This window comes from Physella acuta, unplaced genomic scaffold (genome assembly GCF_028476545.2).
Source record: "Physella acuta isolate Inbredline_101_S28 unplaced genomic scaffold, ASM2847654v3 ptg000327l, whole genome shotgun sequence".
Lineage (NCBI taxonomy): Eukaryota > Metazoa > Mollusca > Gastropoda > Physidae > Physella > Physella acuta.
The window spans coordinates 43449-68728 of NW_026731846.1; the positions used below are offsets into that span (position 1 = coordinate 43449).

Consider the following 25280-nt stretch of genomic DNA (forward strand, 5'->3'; position numbering starts at 1 on the left):
ATGTGTTGGTAATGACTGATGTATTCACCAAATGGACTGTTGCGGTGCCCACACGAGATCAGACTGCCAAAACAGTGGCAAAGGTCTTAATAGAACATTGGTTCATCAAATATGGCATACCAAGACAGTTACACTCTGACCAAGGAAGGGCCTTCGAGTCAGAAGTAATTAACCAACTGTGCAGCCACTACGGGATCAACAAATCTAGAACAACCACATTTAATCCGAAAGGAAACGGACAGTGCGAGCGGTTCAACCGCAGCATGCATGATTTGCTGCGTACGCTAGAACCTGAACAGAAAAAACGTTGGCCTGATTTTCTCCCAGAGTTGGTATATCTATACAACTGCACCCCCCATGCCACAACCGGCTTTTCGCCACACTTGTTACTGTTCGGACGGGAGGCTCGACTCCCTCTTGACTTGTTCCTAGGAAAAAAAGAGAGTATGACTGGTTCATACACCGCACTAGAATATGTGAATGAACATATGAGACGAATTAGAGAAATGTACAGGGTGGTACAGGAAAGACTAGAACATGAAGCACGGCGAAGGGAACCGCCGGTACAAAGGACCCGCCACTCAAACTGAACGACAAAGTATTACTGCGTAGCCACCCATTAGGCAGAAACAAAATCCACGACCTCTGGGGACAGGAGATATGGCAAGTCGTGGAGATGCCTAAAGTAGCAGGTGGCCCCTTTAAGATAAGACCCATCAATCACACCAAACCGGATCGGTGGGCGAATATTGCTCAATTAAAGAAATATTGTCATAGTCAAGAAGAGCAGTTACACACAAGGAAACCTAAGACAATTAGGGAACCGGAAACTATAACGGAAATTCACATACCCATCCCGGAACCATGTCACCATCAACAGCACAACAGCGATACACAAGTGGAGGATAACGGCAACAAAGAGGATCCCGTTCCTCCCAGAAGCAGAGAGACAGTAGACCATCAGATAAGTGGTCCGCGGAGAAGTGTGAGAAACAGAAAGAATACGAAATTTTTCGTCAGCAACCATCAATTCTTTCATGGTCGCGCTGGTATGAGAACAGACTGTTCAAAAAGTTATAAAAGTGAACTGGTGAAGGCACCAAACGATAAAAGGTGGATGTGAATTCTAGAACTGCTTTGTGTCTGAGGAATATGATGAAGACACATTTGACATGTGAAATAGTGATAACTGTCAATCTTTTACGAATGTGACGACATTGACAGTGAGTGGAACAATATTTTTTTTTTTACGGCGGTGCTTTTGACTTTGAAGGAGTGCACCTGCCAAGCGGTGTTTGTGGTTGAAAACACACAAAAAAAGGCGGGGGTGGATGTAACTAGGGTAGTTACCATACTATTACAGTCTGATGCAACTGATAACGATCATAAAGCCACGGCGTATTTTGGGAAGGATACGACAAGCCGCTGTCAACTTTGACACGACTTGGCTGACGTAACAGTGCAGGTGTTCTATTAATCGGACTGATGAGACAACTGCGTAGTAATCGGAAGGCGAGATATTCGGATTGAACATAACTATGATAGAACCGAATACGATTACGAATACGAAGGGATATATAGGAAGGCGAGGGCTGAGAACGAGGAGGAGAGTGGCAGTATCAAGTTGGTTACTGAACGTTGTAGACGTATTGTGTTAATAGGGACGATAGACATGTGCATTCGGTTATGTGAAGACTAGTGAGGACGGTTGGGGGTCAGTTGATTCATTATAATTATATTATTGTGAAGCATTTCTTTTTGATTCATGTAATAAAAGGATCAATGGTAAACCTGCATCTTCGAGTATCTATATTGTGGTCGATGTTGTGTAGACTGAGTAAATACACTCGTTAACATTTGGCACTACAAGCAAATAGACTCGTTACATTTGGCGTTGTCGAGCAGAAGATGCAACTAGACTCGGTTACATATATATATATATATATATATATATATATATATATATATATATATATATATATATATGTATATATATATATATATGTATATATATGTTACGGTCAAAGCCCGAAGTCGGCCAATGCTAGGATTGGCCGGCCAATCCGCGCATTGGCCAATATCGCCTCCCATAGGTCGGTCAAAGTCCGAAACTTTGCTTGATTTTGGCCTTTGGCCGGCCATCCGCAGACTGGCCATGGTGGACCGGTCAAAGTCTTAATTGGAAGATCATCTGGCTAGGGACGACCGGCCAAAGTCCGAATTAGAAGATCATGAGCAGATTTTGGTTTTTTTTAATGCCGTAAAGATCATACAATTAAGTGTTTATTGATTATTAATTAAAGTAAATGACAGAAACATTCACATTTTTTTATTGTACTATAGTCTCAATCTATCAATATCATCCTTTGTTACAACAAGTTGAACTTTTATGGCATTTAGAACTACATAGCAGCTTGTTATTTTTACACTTGCAGCGATTTGTTGTGCACTTAGTTGTGAAATTGCAGCGAGAGTAGCCTTGGCCTCCAGTCAATGATTGTGAAGACGCGATGGTTCGTAGTGATTTTTCCTCAGTGCCAACTGACGACGATAAGAGCAGTTTTTCGTGAAGAATTGAAAACTCACTTCTAGCATACAGTTGTTTTAGAACACCATGTTCCGTTCCTAATTTGTAGAAACCGCCCTCGACGCTCATTACAACTGCAATCACGCTTCGGGGATCACCGTGACCTCTGTCAACATCTGGAAAACGGATGCGTATATTGTCACCCACTTCACTATCTTTAAATTTTGTATTTGATGTTTTAAGCATCTTAGCACCTAGAGTTTGCAAGCCAGTATGAGCTGCTGATCTGTGTTCCATGATGTCTTGTTTATTGTGACACAATCTGCAGGTAATGTTCCCTCGTACCCTTCGTCTGCTTCATTGGGTATTCCACAAATAGCATGGGCATCGTTGCCACAGGATCCACAAGAATGAGCTGCACTACAATGTTTTTCACAAACTATACAGAATCTGTTGGCCACATTATTGTCACGCAACTGGTCTGGACGTTCCGCCACGGCAGCAGATGTGTTAGCTGAGGATGTCGTTGCATTTATGGCAACCTCCATTTCTTGTTATATGTTCTCAAGATCTTCCTCAGTAACTATTTTATCGAGAGCCCATATATGGAAACTAACATGGATTTACATTTTTTTCTTTTGACAGCCATCTGCTATGTCTGTCTCATGGTCTGACGGCCCTTTCGATCCATGTCGCCTTGCATATAGAATGCTATACAAACAAGAGCTAAACAATACGTTACTCTCAATGAAAACGCAGCCAGAATAATGAAAATGCGATCACAAATCAGTCTAGATAGAACATTGGCCAGGACATCCCGGCCAGTGCGCGCATTGGCCGGCCAATATACAAAATACGCTGTCAAGTTTATCCGCTTCGGACTTTGGCCAGTACGTCCCGGCCAGTGCGCGCATTGGCCGGCCAATGTACGAAATACGATCTTAGTGCTAAGTTCTTCGGGCTTTGGCCAAGAGAGCCGGCCAATGCGCGGATTGGCCGGCCAATCCGCGCTTTGACCGCACTTCGGGCTTTGACCGTAACATATATATATATATATATCTATATATATAAAGCAAAGTGGTCGGGTGCCCGATAGGGCACTTCCCGGCGCCGCAGGCTAGTCAAATTTTGCACGATGGTGCCTTGGGGCGATAGAACAAGATGGCCGGTGACGGTTGGCCGAAAAGTCCACAGAGAGGGGGTCAAAACTGACCTCGACTGACCGGCGCCTTATATGGGCTATATTACGAAAAAAAATTTCCTCCGACGACCCCCCTTGAAATTTTGTGAGGTGGTAGGAGAATGCCTTGGGGTGTCACAAAAAACTCGGCATATCTGGGAAAACTTCGTAAAAGGGTCAAAACTGACCAGTTGTATTTCCCTATATAATCTTTGTATTTTATGGGAAAAACAGAGGGTAATTCGAAAACGGCTTTTAGGGCACTTACCCTCTTTACATCTGGCTAATTTTTGGCATGCTTATGGGTAAATGGCTTTGCCGTAGGAAAGACCTGTCGGTTTCACTTAAAGCCTTCGACGAGGGCTAAAAAGTGACCGCGAGTGAAATTCTCTTTATATGAGCTCTATTACGAAAAAAACAATCCTCCGACGATCCCCCTTGATATTTTGTGAGGTGGTAGGAGAACGCCTTGGGGTGTCATAAAACACTCGGCATATCTGGGAAAACTTCGTAAAGGGGTCAAAACTGACCAGTTGTATTTCCCTATATAATCTTTGTATTTTATGGGAAAAACAGAGGGTCATTTCAACGCAGACTTTAGGGCACTAACCCTCTTTACATCTGGCTAATGTTTGGCATGCTTATAGGTAAATGGCTTGACCTTTAGGGAAAACTGTCGGTTTGACTCAAAGCCCTCGAAGAGGGCTAAAAAGTGACCGCGAGTGAAATTCTCTTTATATGAGCTCTATTACGAAAAAAATTTTCCTCCGACGACCCCCCTTGATATTTTGTGAGGTGATAGGAGAACGCCTTGGGGTGTCATAAAAAACTCGGCATATCTGGAAAATTTCGAAAAGGGGTCAAAACTGACCAGTTGTATTTCCCTATACAATCTTTGTATTTTATGGGAAAAACAGAGGGTAATTTGAAAACGAATTTTAGGGCACTAACCCTCTTTACATCTGGCTAATTTTTTGGATGCTTATAGGTAAATGGCTTGGCCGTAGGGCAGACCTGTCGGTTTGACTCAAAGCCCTCGACGAGGGCTAAAACATGACCGCGAGTGAAATTCTCTTAATATGAGCTCTATTGTGAAAAAAAATTTCCGACGACGACCCCCCTTGATATTTTGTGAGATGGTAGAAGAACGCCTTGGGGTGTCACAAAAAACTCGGCATATCTGGGAAAACTTCGTAAAAGGGTCAAAACTGACCAGTTGTATTTCCCTATATAATCTTTGTATTTTATGGGAAAAACAGAGCAATTCGAAAACGGCTTTTAGGGCACTAACCCTCTTTACATCTGGCTAATTTTTGGCATGCTTATGGGTAAATGGCTTGGCCGTAGGAAAGACCTGTCGGTTTCACTTAAAGCCTTCGACGAGGGCTAAAAAGTGACAGCGAGTGAAATTCTCTTTATATGAGCTCTATTACGAAAAAAACAATCCTCCGACGATCCCCCTTGATATTTTGTGAGGTGGTAGGAGAACGCCTTGGGGTGTCACAAAAAACTCGGCATATCTGGGAAAACTTCGTAAAGGGGTCAAAACTGACCAGTTGTATTTCCCTATATAATCTTTGTATTTTATGGGAAAAACAGAGGGTCATTTCAACGCAGACTTTAGGGCACTAACCCTCTTTACATCTGGCTAATGTTTGGCATGCTTATAGGTAAATGGCTTGACCTTTAGGGAAAACTGTCGGTTTGACTCAAAGCCCTCGAAGAGGGCTAAAAAGTGACCGCGAGTGAAATTCTCTTTATATGAGCTCTATTACGAAAAAAAATTTCCTCCGACGACCCCCCTTGATATTTTGTGAGATGGTAGAAGAACGCCTTGGGGTGTCACAAAAAACTCGGCATATCTGGGAAAACTTCGTAAAAGGGTCAAAACTGACCAGTTGTATTTCCCTATATAATCTTTGTATTTTATGGGAAAAACAGAGGGTAATTCGAAAACGGCTTTTAGGGCACTTACCCTCTTTACATCTGGCTAATTTTTGGCATGCTTATGGGTAAATGGCTTGGCCGTAGGACAGACCTGTCGGTTTCACTTAAAGCCTTCGACGAGGGCTAAAAAGTGACCGCGAGTGAAATTCTCTTTATATGAGCTCTATTACGAAAAAAACAATCCTCCGACGATCCCCCTTGATATTTTGTGAGGTGGTAGGAGAACGCCTTGGGGTGTCATAAAAAACTCGGCATATCTGGGAAAACTTCGTAAAGGGGTCAAAACTGACCAGTTGTATTTCCCAATATATTCTTTGTATTTTATGGGAAAAACAGAGGGTCATTTCAACGCAGACTTTAGGGCACTAACCCTCTTTACATCTGGCTAATGTTTGGCATGCTTATAGGTAAATGGCTTGACCTTTAGGGAAAACTGTCGGTTTGACTCAAAGCCCTCGAAGAGGGCTAAAAAGTGACCGCGAGTGAAATTCTCTTTATATGAGCTATATTACGAAAAAAATTTTCCTCCGACGACCCCCCTTGATATTTTGTGAGGTGATAGCAGAACGCCTTGGGGTGTCATAAAAAACTCGGCATATCTGGGAAAACTTCGAAAAGGGGTCAAAACTGACCAGTTGTATTTCCCTATACAATCTTTGTATTTCATGGGAAAAACAGAGGGTAATTTGAAAACGAATTTTAGGGCACTAACCCTCTTTACATCTGGCTAATTTTTTGGATGCTTATAGGTAAATGGCTTGGCCGTAGGGCAGACCTGTCGGTTTGACTCAAAGCCCTCGACGAGGGCTAAAACATGACCGCGAGTGAAATTCTCTTAATATGAGCTCTATTGTGAAAAAAAATTTCCTCCGACGACCCCCCTTGATATTTTGTGAGATGGTAGAAGAACGCCTTGGGGTGTCACAAAAAACTCGGCATATCTGGGAAAACTTCGTAAAAGGGTCAAAACTGACCAGTTGTATTTCCCTATATAATCTTTGTATTTTATGGGAAAAACAGAGGGTAATTCGAAAACGGCTTTTAGGGCACTAACCCTCTTTACATCTGGCTAATTTTTGGCATGCTTATGGGTAAATGGCTTGGCCGTAGGACAGACCTGTCGGTTTCACTTAAAGCCTTCGACGAGGGCTAAAAAGTGACCGCGAGTGAAATTCTCTTTATATGAGCTCTATTACGAAAAAAACAATCCTCCGACGATCCCCCTTGATATTTTGTGAGGTGGTAGGAGAACGCCTTGGGGTGTCACAAAAAACTCGGCATATCTGGGAAAACTTCGTAAAGGGGTCAAAACTGACCAGTTGTATTTCCCTATATAATCTTTGTATTTTATGGGAAAAACAGAGGGTCATTTCAACGCAGACTTTAGGGCACTAACCCTCTTTACATCTGGCTAATGTTTGGCATGCTTATAGGTAAATGGCTTGACCTTTAGGGAAAACTGTCGGTTTGACTCAAAGCCCTCGAAGAGGGCTAAAAAGTGACCGCGAGTGAAATTCTCTTTATATGAGCTCTATTACGAAAAAATTTTTCCTCCGACGACCCCCCTTGATATTTTGTGAGGTGATAGGAGAACGCCTTGGGGTGTCATAAAAAACTCGGCATATCTGGGAAATTTCGAAAAGGGGTCAAAACTGACCAGTTGTATTTCCCTATACAATCTTTGTATTTTATGGGAAAAACAGAGGGTAATTTGAAAACGAATTTTAGGGCACTAACCCTCTTTACATCTGGCTAATTTTTTGGATGCTTATAGGTAAATGGCTTGGCCGTAGGGCAGACCTGTCGGTTTGACTCAAAGCCCTCGACGAGGGCTAAAACATGACCGCGAGTGAAATTCTCTTAATATGAGCTCTATTGTGAATAAAAATTTCCTCCGACGACCCCCCTTGATATTTTGTGAGATGGTAGAAGAACGCCTTGGGGTGTCACAAAAAACTCGGCATATCTGGGAAAACTTCGTAAAAGGGTCAAAACTGACCAGTTGTATTTCCCTATATAATCTTTGTATTTTATGGGAAAAACAGAGGGTAATTCGAAAACGGCTTTTAGGGCACTTACCCTCTTTACATCTGGCTAATTTTTGGCATGCTTATGGGTAAATGGCTTGGCCGTAGGACAGACCTGTCGGTTTCACTTAAAGCCTTCGACGAGGGCTAAAAAGTGACCGCGAGTGAAATTCTCTTTATATGAGCTCTATTACGAAAAAAACAATCCTCCGACGATCCCCCTTGATATTTTGTGAGGTGGTAGGAGAACGCCTTGGGGTGTCATAAAACACTCGGCATATCTGGGAAAACTTCGTAAAGGGGTCAAAACTGACCAGTTGTATTTCCCTATATATTCTTTGTATTTTATGGGAAAAACAGAGGGTCATTTCAACGCAGACTTTAGGGCACTAACCCTCTTTACATCTGGCTAATGTTTGGCATACACTTAGGTAAATGGATTGACCTTTATGGAAAACTGCCGGTTTGACTCAAAGCCCTCGACGAGGGCTAAAAAATGACCGCGAGTGAAATTCTCTTTATATGAGCTATATTACGAAAAAAAATTTCCTCCGACGACCCCTCTTGATATTTTGTGAGATGGTAGAAGAACGCCTTGGGGTGTCACAAAAAACTCGGCATATCTGGGAAAACTTCGTAAAGGGGTCAAAACTGACCAGTTGTATTTCCCTATATAATCTTTGTATTTTATGGGAAAAACAGAGGGTAATTTCAACGCAGATTTTATGGTACTTAAACTCAGTATATCTGGCTAATGTTTTGCATACTCTTAGGAAGATGGCTTGACCTTTAGGTAAAACTGTCGGTTTCACTCAAAGCCCTCGAAGAGGGCTAAAAAGTGACCTCGAGTGAAATTCTCTTTATATGAGCTCTATTACGAAAAACTTTTTCCTCCGACGACCCCCCCTTGATATTTTGTGAGGAGAACGCCTTGGGGTGTCACAAAAAACTCGCCATGTCCGCGATTAATCTGGAAATGGGTCAAAACTGACCAGTCGTATTTCCCTATATAATCTTTGTATTTTATGGGGAAAACAGGGTAATTTCTACACAAATTTTAGGGTACTTACTCTTTGTATAACTGGCTAATTTTTTGCATACACCTCTATTGATGACTGGGCCGTATGGAAAAATTGTTGGTCAGCATCAAAGCCCTCGAAGAGGGCTAAAAATGACTGCGATTGAAATTCTCATTATACGAGATTTGGTCATTTGGTCTATGAACAGGGGCGGTAACTTTTTAATGTAACAATTTTTTAATATTGTGTATACTCTTTTTAAGAAAAAACAAAAATCATAATGTATAGCATTGTTTTAGATGGATATTTTGTTATAAATTAAGTTTTGTATTGTATTGAAATTGTAAAATTAATTGCAAAAGTAATTTAACATTATATTTGATTAATAATTTTTATGAAAGCCCTTTCAGTTCTAATAACCTTGCGAGTAATACATTTGCGAATATTCCAACAATTTATGGGCACAATAAAAGTACCCCACTGTATTAATTTAGGCCCTAAGCATTTAACATTACAGCCAATCACCTATTAATTAATCATTCAATTTCTCAACTTTTTTGAAAACCTAAGCGAAGCTAGGCAATATGCCTAGTATATATATATATATATATATATATATATATATATATATATATATATATATATATATATATATATATATATATATATATATATATATATATATATATATATGTATATATATATATATATATATATATATATATATATATATATATATATATATATATATATATATATATATGTATGTATGTATGTATATATATATATATATATATATATATATATATATATATATATATATATATATATATATATATATACAAACAAAATACGAACATATGATGCTCATTGCTGGCCTGTTCGGATTTTAAAAAAAAATGTGTTTTTTTTTCAATTAAATTAAATTACTACATCATGTAATGTATGGAAGTGCTTCAGTGTGTTTTGGAAAAATCAGTTTTATTTTAATTCTACTATAAGGCCTCTCAACTTCTAGTCGGCCAAAAGAATATAAAACATGAAAGCTGTGTTATGATTATTTTTTATGGTTTTCTGTATTTATATTATTAATTTTAAATACATTTCATTTTTATACAATGTCATTCTTTAGTAAGTACTTTCTAAAAAAATAATAATTAAGAGAAGTAATTGCTTTTTAATTGTTTAGTACAAATCTATTAAAAGGAGCTTATGTGCACCCCTATTTGACTATTTAAAAAGGGGAAATAAGTCAAAGAAGTGGTTTGAACGTTTGCTTATCTTTGATACGTGCGGCGTCAAAACGGCTAATGACAAAACGACCCCGTCAATACGACCCCGACAAATCGGCCCCGACATAAAAGCCCCGTCACATCGCCCCCGTCAAAAGGACCAACTACATATTGACCCCGTCATATAGGCTGCCGACAAATAGGCTCCCGACAAAAGGGCTCCAGTCAATAAGGCCCCCGACATATACGCTCCCGTCATTTAGTTTCTCGACACAACCGCCCCCGTCATTACGAATCCCGACAAATAGGCTCCCGACATTTCGTTTTTCAACAAAAACGGCTCCCGTCATTACGACTACCGACTAATAGGCTCCCGTTATTTTGGCTCACGACAAATAGGCTCTTGTCAATTTGGCTCCCGATAAAAGGACCACTGACAATACGGTTTCTGTCTCCCGGCAAAACAGTCTCATTGAATATGACACCTGCAAGAGGGACCCCTTCATCAATATTCTTTAGAGTTAGCTTATCTAACACTCTTAAGTAATATAACTTATGCATCTCTTGTTCGACAGGCCTTATTTTTATATTATTTTATTTAGTATAAGAAATAGTATGTTTTAATTTAAGGGTCATCTATCTTTTACTTCCATGAGTGAGTCGGTTATAGGCTGTTCCAACTCAGTGTGTGAGGAGAGGGGTCCACGCTGTACATTCCAACCAGCAGTATGCTTGTAGGTTATCAAAACAAAATGCTCGCTTTTAACCAACAGATCTTTTCTGTTGTACATTAAACATTATCAAAATTTTAGAATTGGCGGAATTTAGCTGTTAAGGGCTAGATTTGTTTGTGAATTGCTGTATGTTCATGAAAAACAATTTCATGCAGGCATTTTAAAGAGGTTATAGTGGTAGTGGATGTAGGACAAATGATTCAGTGGCGTAGGCAGGGGGGGGGGGGGTTAGGGGGGGTCATAACCCCCCCCATAGACCCCTCGGTATATATAAAAAGTATGAGCGGGGGGTGCAAATCGAAAGTTTGAGGGGGGGGGGGGTGCAAATCGAAAGTTTGAGGGGGGGGGGGTGCAAATCGAAAGTTTGAGGGGGGGGGGGTGCAAATCGAAAGTTTGAGGGCGGGGGTGCAAATCGAAAGTTTGTCCCCGGGTAAAATTGGAACCCCCCCCCCTTGAGACGATCCTGGCTACGCCACTGAAATGATTACATTTATACCAATAGTGGTAATGCGATTCATTTGTCTGGAGCCAATATGTCGGGGAGTCATTTTGTCGGAAGCCAATATGTCGGGAGCCCTTTTGTCGGGAGCCAATATGTCGGGAGCCGCTTTGCCGGGAGCCAATATGTCCTGAGCCTATTTGTCGGGAGATAATATGTCGGGAGTCCATTTGTCGGGAGCCTAAATGTCGGGAGCCTATATGTCGCGAGTCAGTATGACGGGAGCCCATTTGACGGCAGCCAACAAGTCGGGGCCCTTTTGACGGGGTCTTGTTGTCGGGGGTCGATTTGACGGGGTCATATTAACGGGGCCGATTTGACGGGGCCGATTTATCGCGGGCCGTTTTGGAGGTGCACCCTTTGATAAGTTTGATTGTAGGAGAAAGAGGACTCGGCTTTCACAGTGGTTTAAAAGCAAAGGCATGGGGCTTACTCTTTCTTAGGGAACCATGTATATTTATTGCCCATAATTTACCTTTATAATTAATTATATGCGTGCATTTTAAACACGTTAAAATAACTCGACATTTCAATTACCAAAGAAACTACTCTACAAATTACAAAAATTAAATTTTACAAATAACACCGTACTAAACGGTAGGCCTACTAGTACTTCGTATAGTCACATACTAAATGGTTGTTGTTGTTTTTTACAAAAAAACAAGTGGTTGAGTGTTCATTTTTTTTTTAAAAAATTCTCTTTTAGGCCCATTTCTACTATTTTATACTTTTTCCGCTAGCCGTATATCAGTATGGACCTGAAAATCCTGTATTGTAGTAAGATTCCTAAACATAACTCTGTTGGTACCAAACTTTAGGCTACCTGAGAATGATTGCCCCTTGTGCGAAACTAGGTCATCACAGGTAGGAAAAGAAGCCCAAAGACAGCAACATGGCGGCTTTCAGCATAGGAACGTTGCTATTTCTTGTTTTTCTTGTACACAATGGTAGGTATTTAAGATTACTGTAAGAGTAGGGACTTATTTAACACGCTGTACTGTCTACTGTTCTTTAAAAATATTATTGTATTGAATTGTATGTTTTTTCTTTGGTTTGCAGATCTAGTTAGTTAGCAGTATTGACAATCAATGTTGTTGTTCGAAATAATTTTGATCACTTCCGTGTGTGATCATTGACTGAAAACGTACATCTAGACTCTAGATCCATTAGTATGTTTTATATCTGTAGTAACATATTCTAGATCTATACTTCTTGATCAAAACTAACTAGTCTAAATGTAAATGGTAATTATTTCATAATAATTTTTAATTAGCATATAAATTACTAAGGCCTAAATGTAAATGGTAGCCTAGGCTCCTAGGCCTTAATTTTAATAATTTAAGCCTAGACATTTAGGCTATATTTCTAAGTTTCTTTATAAAGAAATAACAAAACTGTTTGTTTACCCTACATTAACACTCTACACCTTTAAAATACCCACCCATCTCCTGTAAATTTATTACCATAAAACAGCCTTTAGAATTTGAAATTAGCATTAGGCCTTAGGCCTAATAATTTAATAATTAGGACGATATTTCAAGTCGGCTTTTTGTTTTTTTGTCCCTGGCAAAAAGAACGCACATGCTAAAACATCAAACTATAGGGGCCTACCTAAATTAATATGATTAGGCTAAATAATAAAATATGATCGTTTATGTCAATTCACTATTCACTTCAGGTTTATTTTGATTTTATTAGGACTAGGCCTACTTCTCACTAATTTAAAATTAAGACCTTTAGAATCTAACTAATTATTAGTGAGAACACGTTGCAGCCTAATAATTTTAAAAGAAATTTAAAAGTAGGTGTGTTATTTAAAAAATAGCAACAACATGTTTTCAAATGAAACAATATAAATATTGCTGCATCTTAGGATTTAGTTTCAGAGTTTCAGTTTTTAAATTTTACATTTTAAAAAGGTCCTAACTAGGATTACAATGAAGATCAATTGGTTTTTAAAGTTACATATTAATTATCATTATCCGTTTTAGAAAAACAACTTTGTGTATCACAATTGTAATGAACAGTTTTTTATGTGATATTATCTATTATTTTTTACTTGTAGGTCTAATTGTGCAGATAATTGAAATAAATGTGTGTTATCTATTCTCTAGGTAACGCCATCATGTGCCACAGATGTCTGAGTGCTTTTGGAGGATGTGGAGACGATGTTGTTTGGAGGATGTATCCCTGGAAGGATTGTGGTGACAGTTTTTGTGTTAAAGTTGTCGAAAAAATTCCAGGTTGGTCTAATTTTTTACATCTAGGCCTTAGCAACTAACTGGTAGCTTCAATCATTTAATTCAAGAGTGACAGATGATATAATTTTATCTAATAATAGATGTTAAAAATATACAACCTTTAGGACTTAATGATAGTTTACTGGTAGAATGCAGAAACTATTATCATTTAATAACCTTGAACTTGTTTTGCATTTTGTGGGGGATCCAGTTTAAATGCTTGCTGCCTGTCTAAGAAAAGTTAGCTTTGATAATGCACATATGGGTCAAACATTAATGATTTTATGCTTCTTACTTCTTAAGATAATATTTGTCCCTCTTAAAACATCGTCTTGATCTGATCACCCCTCTTTAATAATAACAATACATCTAAAAAAGAATACACATTTTCATTTTAACAATAAAATTTCACCCATAAAGCCATTTCTTATGAAATAATGTCAGAATACTCTTTTTTTCCCCATGAGTATGATGTCAGTTATGTAAGAATATACACATACTAGGGTGCCATTTCTCTGGGATTTCCCAGATTTCCAGATTAGAAAATCTTTTTTTTTTTCACTTTTCAGATTTCCAACATTTACTTTTTGAATTTCTGTGTTTGCAGTTTAAAAATAAAAAAATAAAGACAGTTTTTAAACTTGAAAATGTTGGCATTCTTTAAAACGTTTTTTATTAAGGTTCCATTCACACATGCATAGATGGTCCAATATCCACTGTGTGAACTTAGACATACATTTCTTAACTGACACTAAAACTTGGTAAACAGAATCAGATTGGTATAAAATTTAAACCAACAATTCAATTTGGCTTACATTCTTTTAAAGGATGCTTAGAAATAAACATACTGAATTTTAAAACGTTTTTAAAACGTTTTTTATTAAGGTTCCATTCACATTGCGTAGATGGTCCAATATCCACTGTGTGAACTTAGACATACATTTCTTAACTGACACTAAAACTTGGTAAACAGAATCAGATTGGTATAAAATTTAAACCAACAATTCAATTTGGCTTACATTCTTTTAAAGGATGCTTAGAAATAAACATACTGAATTTTAAAAGCTATATAGTTAAAAGTTAATAACTCTTTATTGCATGACTTTTTAGGTGAGGAACCTAGATACCTCAGGGAATGTGAAAACACGTTACTTAAATCAACAATCCATCGTCTGAGGATGCCGGTCCTTCGTCGCCATGGCTACTGTGTGCCTGCCAGAAAAGATGACCCCTACAATCCCAATGACCAGATTGACTCCAGGTACACCTACTGCTTTTGCAATGACTGGAACGGCTGCAATAGTTCTGCCAGGGTCAAACTGTCTTGGGTCCTCAGTGTTGGAAGCTTGTTAACATTCTTTTTTTACAGATTACTGTGATTTTTAACTTGCGTCAATCATTTTTCATATTTAAAGAAAAAACATCTGAAAAGAATAATTTTTTTTTTATCTAAACTACATTTTTAAAGCACATTTGCTATGAAATAAAAATTTAATTCACTCTTTCTCTAGAAACATTCCATTTTGTTCATGCATTTTTTAAAGACATTCATTCCAGCAGCATATTGCCTTATAGTACAATAATGTGTAAGTCTTGTACATAATGTTTGAAGATTTATTTCCTATGTTTTAAGAAAAGATGAGTGGGAATTTTGATATTAAATGGAACAAAATATTTAAAATGTAGAAATAGTCTAGATTTTAGAATAGGTTTCTATTTGGAAAACTTCTTAAGAAACTTTTTAGAATTAATGATTTTATTGTATTTGATACGAGCAGGAATTGTATAATCCAATGTTTTTGTAAATTAATATTTTTACTTATACTATTTACTTAGAAAGTATTTTCATTTTAAAAAGACGTAAAGGTTATTTAAAGTTGTAAAACAATAGTATTGTATTCTTATATTTCTAAATGATTATGGTTATTTCTTTGACACATTCCAAGGTGAAATAGTGTTTGTTGAAAATGTTAACTAAGCAATTTAATGAAACAAATGTCAGTGAGCCCAATTGTAAAGGAGTACAAGCCCAGCTGATCCACTTCTGTGAAGTCCTTTACAGTACTAGCCAATTTGTTTTTCTTGTAGGATGCCTTGTACATTCCATTAAATTGTCATATGTATATATCATAATATACTATAATTTGATATTTCTATACAATGTTTGATGTATTCCTATTCCAATTTTTAAACACTTTTTAATAGTTAAAAGCTGAAATATAATCCAGTTCATATGCAATCTATTATTTTTACAAGATGTAAATTTTCCCAAACTAAATGACTCAAATCACTAGAGAAATTTTACAGACCCAGATTTATGTTCAATTTTCTGATAGTTGTTTGCATCTTGAGTGGCTGATGTTTTTCATGAATGATAGTTTTTGTATAATAAACTATTTAAAAATTCATGGTTTTTTTTATATATCACTCAGTAAAGAATGAATTTTAAGTTTTAAAATTATAACTCGCTTCCCCAGAACCAGGCTGTTCTAACTCCATTTTCCGTTGCTTTTTTAAAAATACACTAAGGCATCATTATAAAAGAAATTTGTAGTCATGTTTTTTCAACATTACTTTTATTTTACACAACACATAAAAAAAATTTCTCTAGGTTTTTTTAATAACGACAAAGTAATTAAGGGAAATAATATGTAAAAGCCGTATGTTCTTTTTGAAAAGGGAGTAAGAGCAGTCAGATTATGGAGAGGCAAACTTTGAATAGAAAAATCTCAAATATTTTACAGAAATAAATTCCTCTATCTTTATCTGTTATCAAATTGGCTTTCCGAATGAGCTTGTTTGTAAAGGGGAAAAGTCTTAACAAAAAGATTTAATTATGTTTGTCAGTTTGACGACAGATATTTAAGTTTTGACCTGCAACTTAGAAGCAGCTAAGTTTATATTTGATTTAAAAATCACTGAACAATTTCATTAAAAAGGCTTCACTCGATGAATAAATTTTAGCTCACACTGTAACATAAACTGATGTTATGAAAGTCGGCAAAGACTAACATGGTTAGATATTGAACTCTAAAATTATGCTCATATAGCTCCATGTTAGCTATTTGATTTTTCTTGTAATATACAGTAAATTCAAGTCAGTAGACCGTCCCTGAGTCCACCCAACTCTGATAGGTACCTAACTCACGTTAGGGAAAGTAGAGGCTGCTGGGCATAATGTTGACCACACTATCTCTTCATATGCCAAGGTCACAGAAACAAGTGAACTCTACTTCACTTGCCCCATAGACCGTCAGGTTTGAAAGGGAAACTTTTTTACAGTAAATTACATACACAAATTTATGGACAAAGGGTTACTATTGTATAAAATTTAATTTCAAATGTATCACAAAACCTATCAAAATACAATCACAAAAATAAGAATCAATTATATCCCTGCAAAAATTATATTTTATATATATAATATATAGACAGCAGTGTATCCTACAACTTAGAAGCACTAAAAATTTTAAAGACTAGGCATTCTCATTTTTACCCATGGCCACATATGATGGATGTTACAAGAAAAAATACAAATACTTTCCAAATATCCTAAAATATAAATGATTCATCCTTTCCAATTGAGCTTTTAAGGATGTTGTCAGAAAATACTCAAGGGCTGCCAGCTACAATTATATAAAGGGGATTCTTTAGCATGTAGTTTAAATAGAGTACTTTCTTAATTGTCTGGAAAAATCTGAAACTGGTTTACATCAGTTTAAGAGAAAATACAGTATAAATCAAGGTAAGTTAAAAACCAAGGCATAGTCATTATTATAAGACAAACTGTTATGAAAGCTAATCAAATTAAATTAAACAGAATTTTCTTTGTAAGCAATTTATATTATAGCGTGAAATTTTAAAAAGCTAAAAGGAATGTTGAAAAATATGAACCAAAACAAGAAAAGATTGAAAATAAAACATGGATATATTAATGTATATTTTTAAAATTTAAATTATAATCTCATTATTCCAATAAGAAGATACATTTTTGTTTTTAAAAAAGGGTTTACATGTCTCAATGTCTGTCTGTGGCAAATTTTGTCATTAAATTTCAACCACATTTATTGCAGCAATTGCATTTTAGATAAATTAGATTTATGCTACTTAATGTTTCCTAAAATTTTAATATCCACATAATCTTCCATCATTGAAATAACTAACATATTTTGCAATAGTTTTATTTTTAATTTGGTTTCCAAACACAATGTATGCTTTTTCCCCCACATTTTTAGAACATTTAAATGAGTGATCATTTTTAAGTTTTTAGACTGGTTTTATTTATATACCCACTCAAAGTGAAGATGGATTAAAATTAAAAATTAATAATATATTATTTTAATATAAATATCATTGAAATAATACTCACTAATTTTGTTTCAGTCTATAATCTTTTATTTATTAAAAGTGGAATGCCATTTAGGAAATAGTCTAACTTTCACTCACTAAAAGTTGCAGTAATTAAATGTAAGAATAAAATGTATCACATTTTCATACTAATTTGAAATTTATCACACTGGAAAGTAAGAAATTCAACTTTGATGCATACTAAGAAAATGTGCAGTGAAATCATATTTATCCTGCAGCATTTTGCCACACATATTGCACTTGTGGATGTCAGTTTTGTCATGCATGTTACGGTGTATGTGATACATAGCAGGATCCTGGAATATCAGGCAGCAGAAATGGCATTTGTTAACATCATCCCTTTTCATCAGATGCAGGACTAGCTCTTCAGCTGTAAAGTTTACTAAAGAAATTCTATTATTAACTTTGATCAAACCAGCTTGAGGACTTACATTGGAGGGACTAGAATTTTGATTTATGTGACAGTGTGCCTTGTTCTCAGTTTTATTAGGATTTTCATTAGAGTCAGACTGACCTGTTGCAACACCATTATAAGGCGGATCTTTTTCATGTTCTAAAGTTTTCTGAGTTTCTTTGAAACAGGAAGTTAATGTATCACTATCAGGATGGCTGTGGTTGGTAATGGAATCTGCTTGTAATATTGAATATTTTTTTAATTCATTGGACACAGAAGTGTGAATTCCTGGAATATGTTCTTTAACGGGTGACTCATTGCGCCGTTTTCTAACTACTGAAGATTTACGCCTATGGCTAGAGCTAGATGTGCCATTGTGTGGTAAGCCACAGGTTTCTGATACTGCAGCTAAATCACTTGACTCTTCACTATCACCAATACCCCCATATGCCACATACCCTGATGGGTGAAGGAACATGCCTTCGGAAGAAAAACTTGGAGCTGTAACTTTTGGGCTTTGATCTGAATTTGTAGAACTTTTATCATCTTCCTCCTCTCTATTTTCTTCTTTGCTGCAAGATTTTTTACCATTTTCCACTTTAACAGAGCTTCTTGTCAAAATTCTTTTTTCTGTTGATGATGCTGAAGTGATGGTGCTATTTGCTACATCTGGTGGAGTTTCTTGCTTTATGTAAGGCATGCCATGACCAATCATCTGCATAAAAGAACTGTCATCATTTTGAGGGATTCTGAAATAGAGTAGTATGCATATTTATAAACATTTGTTCTACAGTATTGTTTAAACTGTAAGTTATTAGAAGAATTGGCATAGCTACAACTTTAAAAAGCAGCATGTAAAAAGCAACTGAAATTGTATACTTGCCTGTGTTGTTCTACTTGTGATGGCACAATAGTTCTTTGTCTAACAACTATCTCCTGACCAGGCCTTTCCAGATGTTTCTTATGGTGGGCATCCAGTCTTTGTTTTTGTGTGAAGCCAATATGGCATATTTTGCAAACAAATGGTTTTTCTCCTGTGTTAAATAAAAACCACTTTAAAACAGAAACACAAAACTAGAATTTATTAGTATGAAATGACTAATCAAAATAAAAGGTTCTGTCAAACTATAAAAGATAAAAACAGAAGATTCTTGATCATATTGTCCTTTTTATTTCGTTTTTACACATGTTTAATAAAAAGGAAACCAGATAATTTAATTTTTCCCCATGTTTTCAAATGTGAGTTGTATGAAGATAAACAATAAACTACCAGTTACCCACTATTTGAAATTCGACAGTGTAATTAATTTTTATACCATTATATCATTTAATACATATTTCTTTTTCCCCCTTTGTTTTATTAAGCAAAAAACAATGCAAATTCAAAAGTATTTTAAAATAAGCTTTAAAGTATATATAATACTAATAACGTTATAATACCTGTATGGATGCGCTTGTGGCTACTTAGGTGAGAAGACTGGGCAAATCTTTTATGACAAACATGACATGCATATGGCTTTTCTCCAGTGTGGGTCCTCTTATGAATGTTTAAGTGCGCTTTCTGAGTAAAGCTTTTATTGCAGATGTGACACGAAAAAGGTCGATCTCCAGTGTGAATACGCTTGTGTTCAAGAAGTGCATTGGCCGATGATAAAACTAATCCACAATACGTACAGGAATGCACTGCTTTGTTAGATTTAGTCTGTAGTAGAGGCGAAGCTTGAGGAGTCGACACATGCATTGGAGACGGATTCGGCTGGATGGGAGGTGGATCATAAGGCATTGCAAAAGGCGATGCTGCAGTGACTGACATATTATTATAACTAGGCTGCTGTGTGTTGTATCCAGTGACATTCATGCTGCTACCCTGTGTTGTAGAAGTGTTGGAAAATGGGGAAGATAACCCTTGTAAGTTTCCATATGAGTTATCCAAAGAACTATTGCCAGGAAATTGAGGAAATGTTGATGGTACTTGGAAATCTGCCAAACTATTTGATGCACCTGACATTTGGTTGTCTATAACTGCTGCATATGAATCCATCTAAAAAAATTATATATATATATATATATATATATATATATATATATATATATATATATATATATATATATATATATATATATATATATATATATATATATATATATATATATATATATATATATATATATATATATATATATATGTATATGTATATGTATATGTATATATGTATCAGGGGCATTGACATAATCATCATGACATATATATTCATAATGCATGACATAATCAAATGGATAATTATTTAATTAACAATAAGGATGATATATTGATATTGACAATCAAAATAGTTAAAAGTGAAAGTTCAGGTATAGATCACAGTGTCAAGTAAATAAAAATTAAAGAATGGATGTAGTAAAAAAAGATTCCTAACTTTCTTACTTTGTTTTTATTTGTATAGACTAGATCTAGACCCACATCAATTTTATCACACTGACAAGATACATAACTCCTGTTTAACATAAAATAATCATTATTAGAGTGCCTTCCCCTGCTGTACTAAATTTTCAGGCTTTAGTTGGACTGGAATAGAATGAGAAACTAGAGTCTAGACTCTAGATCTAGATAAATCTGAAACTGAAGTGACAAGAAAACAAAATGCAGATAGATCTAGATCTAGATCTATGTACTTGTACTCTTCTAATATTACCTCAGTTGGACGAATTTCACAAATATTTAGATCTAAGTTCGATCAACATTCACCGTTATCGTTGTAATCGTACGATTATCTGAACAGCTGGCTCTTCCGCCCGTTATCGTGTGCTGATTGAGCCGTTATCGAAATACTTTACTTTTTTCTTTCACCTTTCTTTAACATAATTTGAGTATGATAAATCTATAAATACAAACATCAACATACCTGATCAAGATCAAACTATATAAATACAAATTAATTTATTTTACTAGTCAAAATAGAGGATACGCATTCGGCATTAATGTAGTATCAGCTACAGTGCGAGTAATTATCGCCATTTTCATCAATACGATCATCACAATTATTATCATCGTTCAACAACAAGTTAGGACACCTAGCGGTAGCGCAAGGGACGCAATTCAATCTATTCTCAAAAGTCGACATTTCTTCACTAAAAATACATTAGGCCTATAAAATAAAACACATTCTGTTTTAAAAACTGTAGGCCTAAAAACATAATTATTATAAGTTTTGAAAAATCATTGTATTATTCGAATAAAAGAAAAGAACTATATTAAGATTCTTTTGTTAATTAAATTATATTATTGTAATCACAAAATAAAACTGCGGCATTTGAAAAAACAATGACTGATGAAAAGCCAATTTAATTTATGTTTGAAAAAATTAAAACTAGATTAAAAAATTGTTTTTAAAGACACCGTTAGATTTTACTGATTTAAATAATTCTAATTAGAACTGTACGACGTTGATTGATAGCAAATATAGCATGATTGTTGTTTTTTTTTCCTCAACATTTTTTTTTATTGCTTCCATATCTCAATGTGACAAATGGTTGTCCAATAATCATATGTGAAGTGATTTTAAGCTTTTCTGAAAAATAGTTCCTATTTTGTCAAGTCAGGATTAAAAAAATTTTTTTAATTTTTGATCACTCTTTATCGAGATTCATTACCTTAAGTCACTTTAAAAAAAAAATGAGTTTCTTTAGACTTTTTCTGTAACGATATCTTGTTAATTTTGACATCTTTAGGCAAAGTCGAAACCTTTGGGGATGGGTGTGACACTAAATTCTTTCCAGTTTTAACAGTGGTGAATATTTCTCCCCCCCCCCTCATTTATATATAGTTATAAACGACAAAAAGTCCCCAAATTTGGAAATGTCATTGTAACTTAACAGTTATTTTGGTGTCACGCGAGTAATGTAGACAACAGTTTAATAAGTCAGCAAAGCCAAATAACAGTTTATTTTCTCAACTTCGATTGAGTATAATTCAGTAATACATCTCATAATATTTTCTTTTCTAACCAATTCAGGACATCCTAACGTTCGGACGCCCTACCCTACCACATTGGCAGAGGTGGTTAAACAAATAAAAAATAAATTGTATTTTGCTATGGATTGAAAGTATTGACATTTTAAATTGTGTGCGTTATTATCATGCTAATTTTCAATCGGATGTGCGGGACCCTGTGATAATCAAGCAAGCTTGCTGTATAAAAAAGCTTTCCTCCCATCAATATCGCGTGGCCATTGCTGCCTATTTCCCCTAAATATTACAATAGTATACATAATTAGACTCATACATATATATATATATATATATATATATATATATATATATATATATATATATATATATATATATATATATATATATATGTACATACATACATATATGTACATACATACATATATGTACATATATATATATATATACATATATATATATATATATATATATATATATATATATATATATATATATATATATATATATATATATATATATATATATATGTATGTATGTATGTATGTATGTATGTATGTATATATGTTTGTATGTATGTATGTATGTGATTGCTTTAAGCTGTGCTCAGATAATACAAACGATGTGTATGTATATTCGGTTATAAATTTAGCTGGGTGTTGCATGCTTTCTTTATCATTAGCAGGTTTACGTCATGACGTCACCCCACCCTCCCACCTCCACTCATGTCGGGATTTGTCCACTTTGTTCTTAAAAGACTATTTAGTTCACTCTAATTAATCATTTAATTAAGTGAAATTATCATTTTCTGTATATATTTTGCTATTTTTTTTGCCTTGGTGTCACCCCTCCCCCCCCCCCAATGGTGTCACCCGGTGCATTCCGCCCCCCCTCGCTACGCCACTGATTAGACTACTTTAAATAAGCGTGTTTTTGTGATTAAATCCCAGCATGTCAGTGTTCAACTAATTCCTTAAGCAATCATTAATTCTATAATGTATTAATGTACAATAGATATTGGCAATAAATTGTTTTACTTGAAAAGGGGGTGGGGGGTGACCCACACCATTAATTACCCTTTTGACACGCAAATTCTGAAACCGTACAAACTGAATATAAACTCCATAATTAATTCGGTGCGATACCATATTTGATATATTTTTTTTTAAATTGATCATCTAATTTTCAATAGATCGAATTATCCAAGTTATCGTTCATGAGTAATAGAGTTGTCTCCTCTGCAGCGCTATCAGTCTGTTCTGAAGTTTTTAGAGATCTCAAGAATAAGCATCTCTGCACATGTCTAATATTTGTTGCGTGAATTTTTATTGTTTTTATTTTTTATTTTTTAGACGTATATCCGGAAACTAAATTCTAGACTGTCAGGCTTCAAATCTCTACTTCCCTCCACATAACTAAATTACAGTATTCTGATGAATCTGGTTCCCTTCGCATTTTCTGGCATTTCAAAGAGAACGCACGTCTATGCTATTTGGTATATTTTCAATGAAATGACGACACACAGTAATAATGGTGACACACAGTAATAATGGCGACACACAGTAATAATGGTGACACACAGTAATAATGGTGACACACAGTAATAATGGCGACACACAGTAATAATGGTGACACACAGTAATAATGGTGACACACAGTAATAATGGTGACACACAGTAATAATGGTGACACACAGTAATAATGGTGACACACAGTAATAATGGTGACACACAGTAATAATGGCGACACACAGTAATAATGGTGACACACAGTAATAATGGTGACACACAGTAATAATGGCGACACACAGTAATAATGGTGACACACAGTAATAATGGTGACACACAGTAATAATGGTGACACACAGTAATAATGGCGACACACAGTAATAATGGTGACACACAGTAATAATGGTGACACACAGTAATAATGGCGACACACAGTAATAATGGTGACACACAGTAATAATGGTGACACACAGTAATAATGGCGACACACAGTAATAATGGCGACACACAGTAATAATGGTGACACACAGTAATAATGGTGACACACAGTAATAATGGCGACACACAGTAATAATGGTGACACACAGTAATAATGGTGACACACAGTAAAAATGGCGACACACAGTAATAATGGTGACACACAGTAATAATGGTGACACACAGTAATAATGGTGACACACAGTAATAATGGCGACACACAGTAATAATGGCGACACACAGTAATAATGGTGACACACAGTAATAATGGCGACACACAGTAATAATGGTGACACACAGTAATAATGGTGACACACAGTAATAATGGCGACACAGTAATAATGGTGACACACAGTAATAATGGTGACACACAGTAATAATGGCGACACACAGTAATAATGGTGACACACAGTAATAATGGTGACACAGTAATAATGGCGACACACAGTAATAATGGTGACACACAGTAATAATGGTGACACACAACAACAACTTTCAAACCTCCTCGTGTTGTTGTACATTGACATAAATTTGCTGCCTTCTGCAGTTCTTTGTCGTCAATAGCAACTGTTGTTGACAATATCCTTCAAAGAAACATGGGTTGGGGGTGTTTTATACAACAACGCCCCCCCCCTTTTCTCCCCTCCCCCCCCCCCCCCCACACCCTTTTTCGTCTTCGGTCTATGATCTTCACTTTTTCTAAATAGTCCCGCTTTTATTTATTTGTAACACGGGACTAAAACTCTATGAACTGTTTATCTGATAACAACCAATAAACGACTGCATTACACTGGGCTGACCACGGGAAGCCAACAAGACCGTTTGTGATTGGCTGTTTCCATACACTATCAGCTAAAAGTTACAGATAATCAACGCAGTGCGTCACCAAGACACGGACGCGCTCATGTTATCCCACTAAGTTTTGCTGTAAGACGTCTTTGTCCGTGTCTACACTACAATAACGTTGTCAAATTAAATTTCTTTTTTTTTTAAATTCTTTTTAAAAAATGTTTTAAAATAATTGTCAATGCATACATTCATTACATTACTTTATGAATAAAATAGAGTTTAAAAAAAAATGAATAACTTGACGATATACAGTTGCATAGCGTGGGTTGTCCTAACGCTCTGCGGATCTTCAGGTATGTCATTTACTTTTTTTTT

The 25280-nt window shown here is 35.8% G+C and overlaps 2 protein-coding genes across 3 annotated transcripts; one reads left to right on the top strand and one right to left on the bottom strand.

Moving 5' to 3' along the window:
• Positions 1-12015: 12015 nt before the first annotated feature.
• On the top strand, positions 12016-15811 carry LOC131940731 (uncharacterized). The gene is made up of 3 exons (XM_059299500.1): positions 12016-12112; positions 13280-13408; positions 14516-15811. Exons 1-3 carry the CDS (start codon positions 12058-12060, stop codon positions 14782-14784), a joined length of 453 nt encoding a protein of 150 aa, XP_059155483.1. The 5' UTR covers positions 12016-12057; the 3' UTR covers positions 14785-15811.
• A 768-nt stretch (positions 15812-16579) lies between these two features.
• Positions 16580-24689, bottom strand: LOC131940729 (zinc finger protein 271-like). 2 transcript variants are annotated; one of them, XM_059299497.1, is made up of 4 exons: positions 24618-24689; positions 19608-20208; positions 19051-19201; positions 16580-18916 (listed from the first exon to the last, which is right to left on the bottom strand). In XM_059299497.1, exons 2-4 carry the CDS (start codon positions 20206-20208, stop codon positions 17938-17940), a joined length of 1731 nt encoding a protein of 576 aa, XP_059155480.1. In that variant the 5' UTR covers positions 24618-24689; the 3' UTR covers positions 16580-17937. The 2 variants fall into 2 exon arrangements, with proteins under 2 accessions (XP_059155480.1, XP_059155479.1); XM_059299496.1 differs by lacking the exon at positions 24618-24689 and adding an exon at positions 21068-21198.
• Positions 24690-25280: the final 591 nt, after the last annotated feature.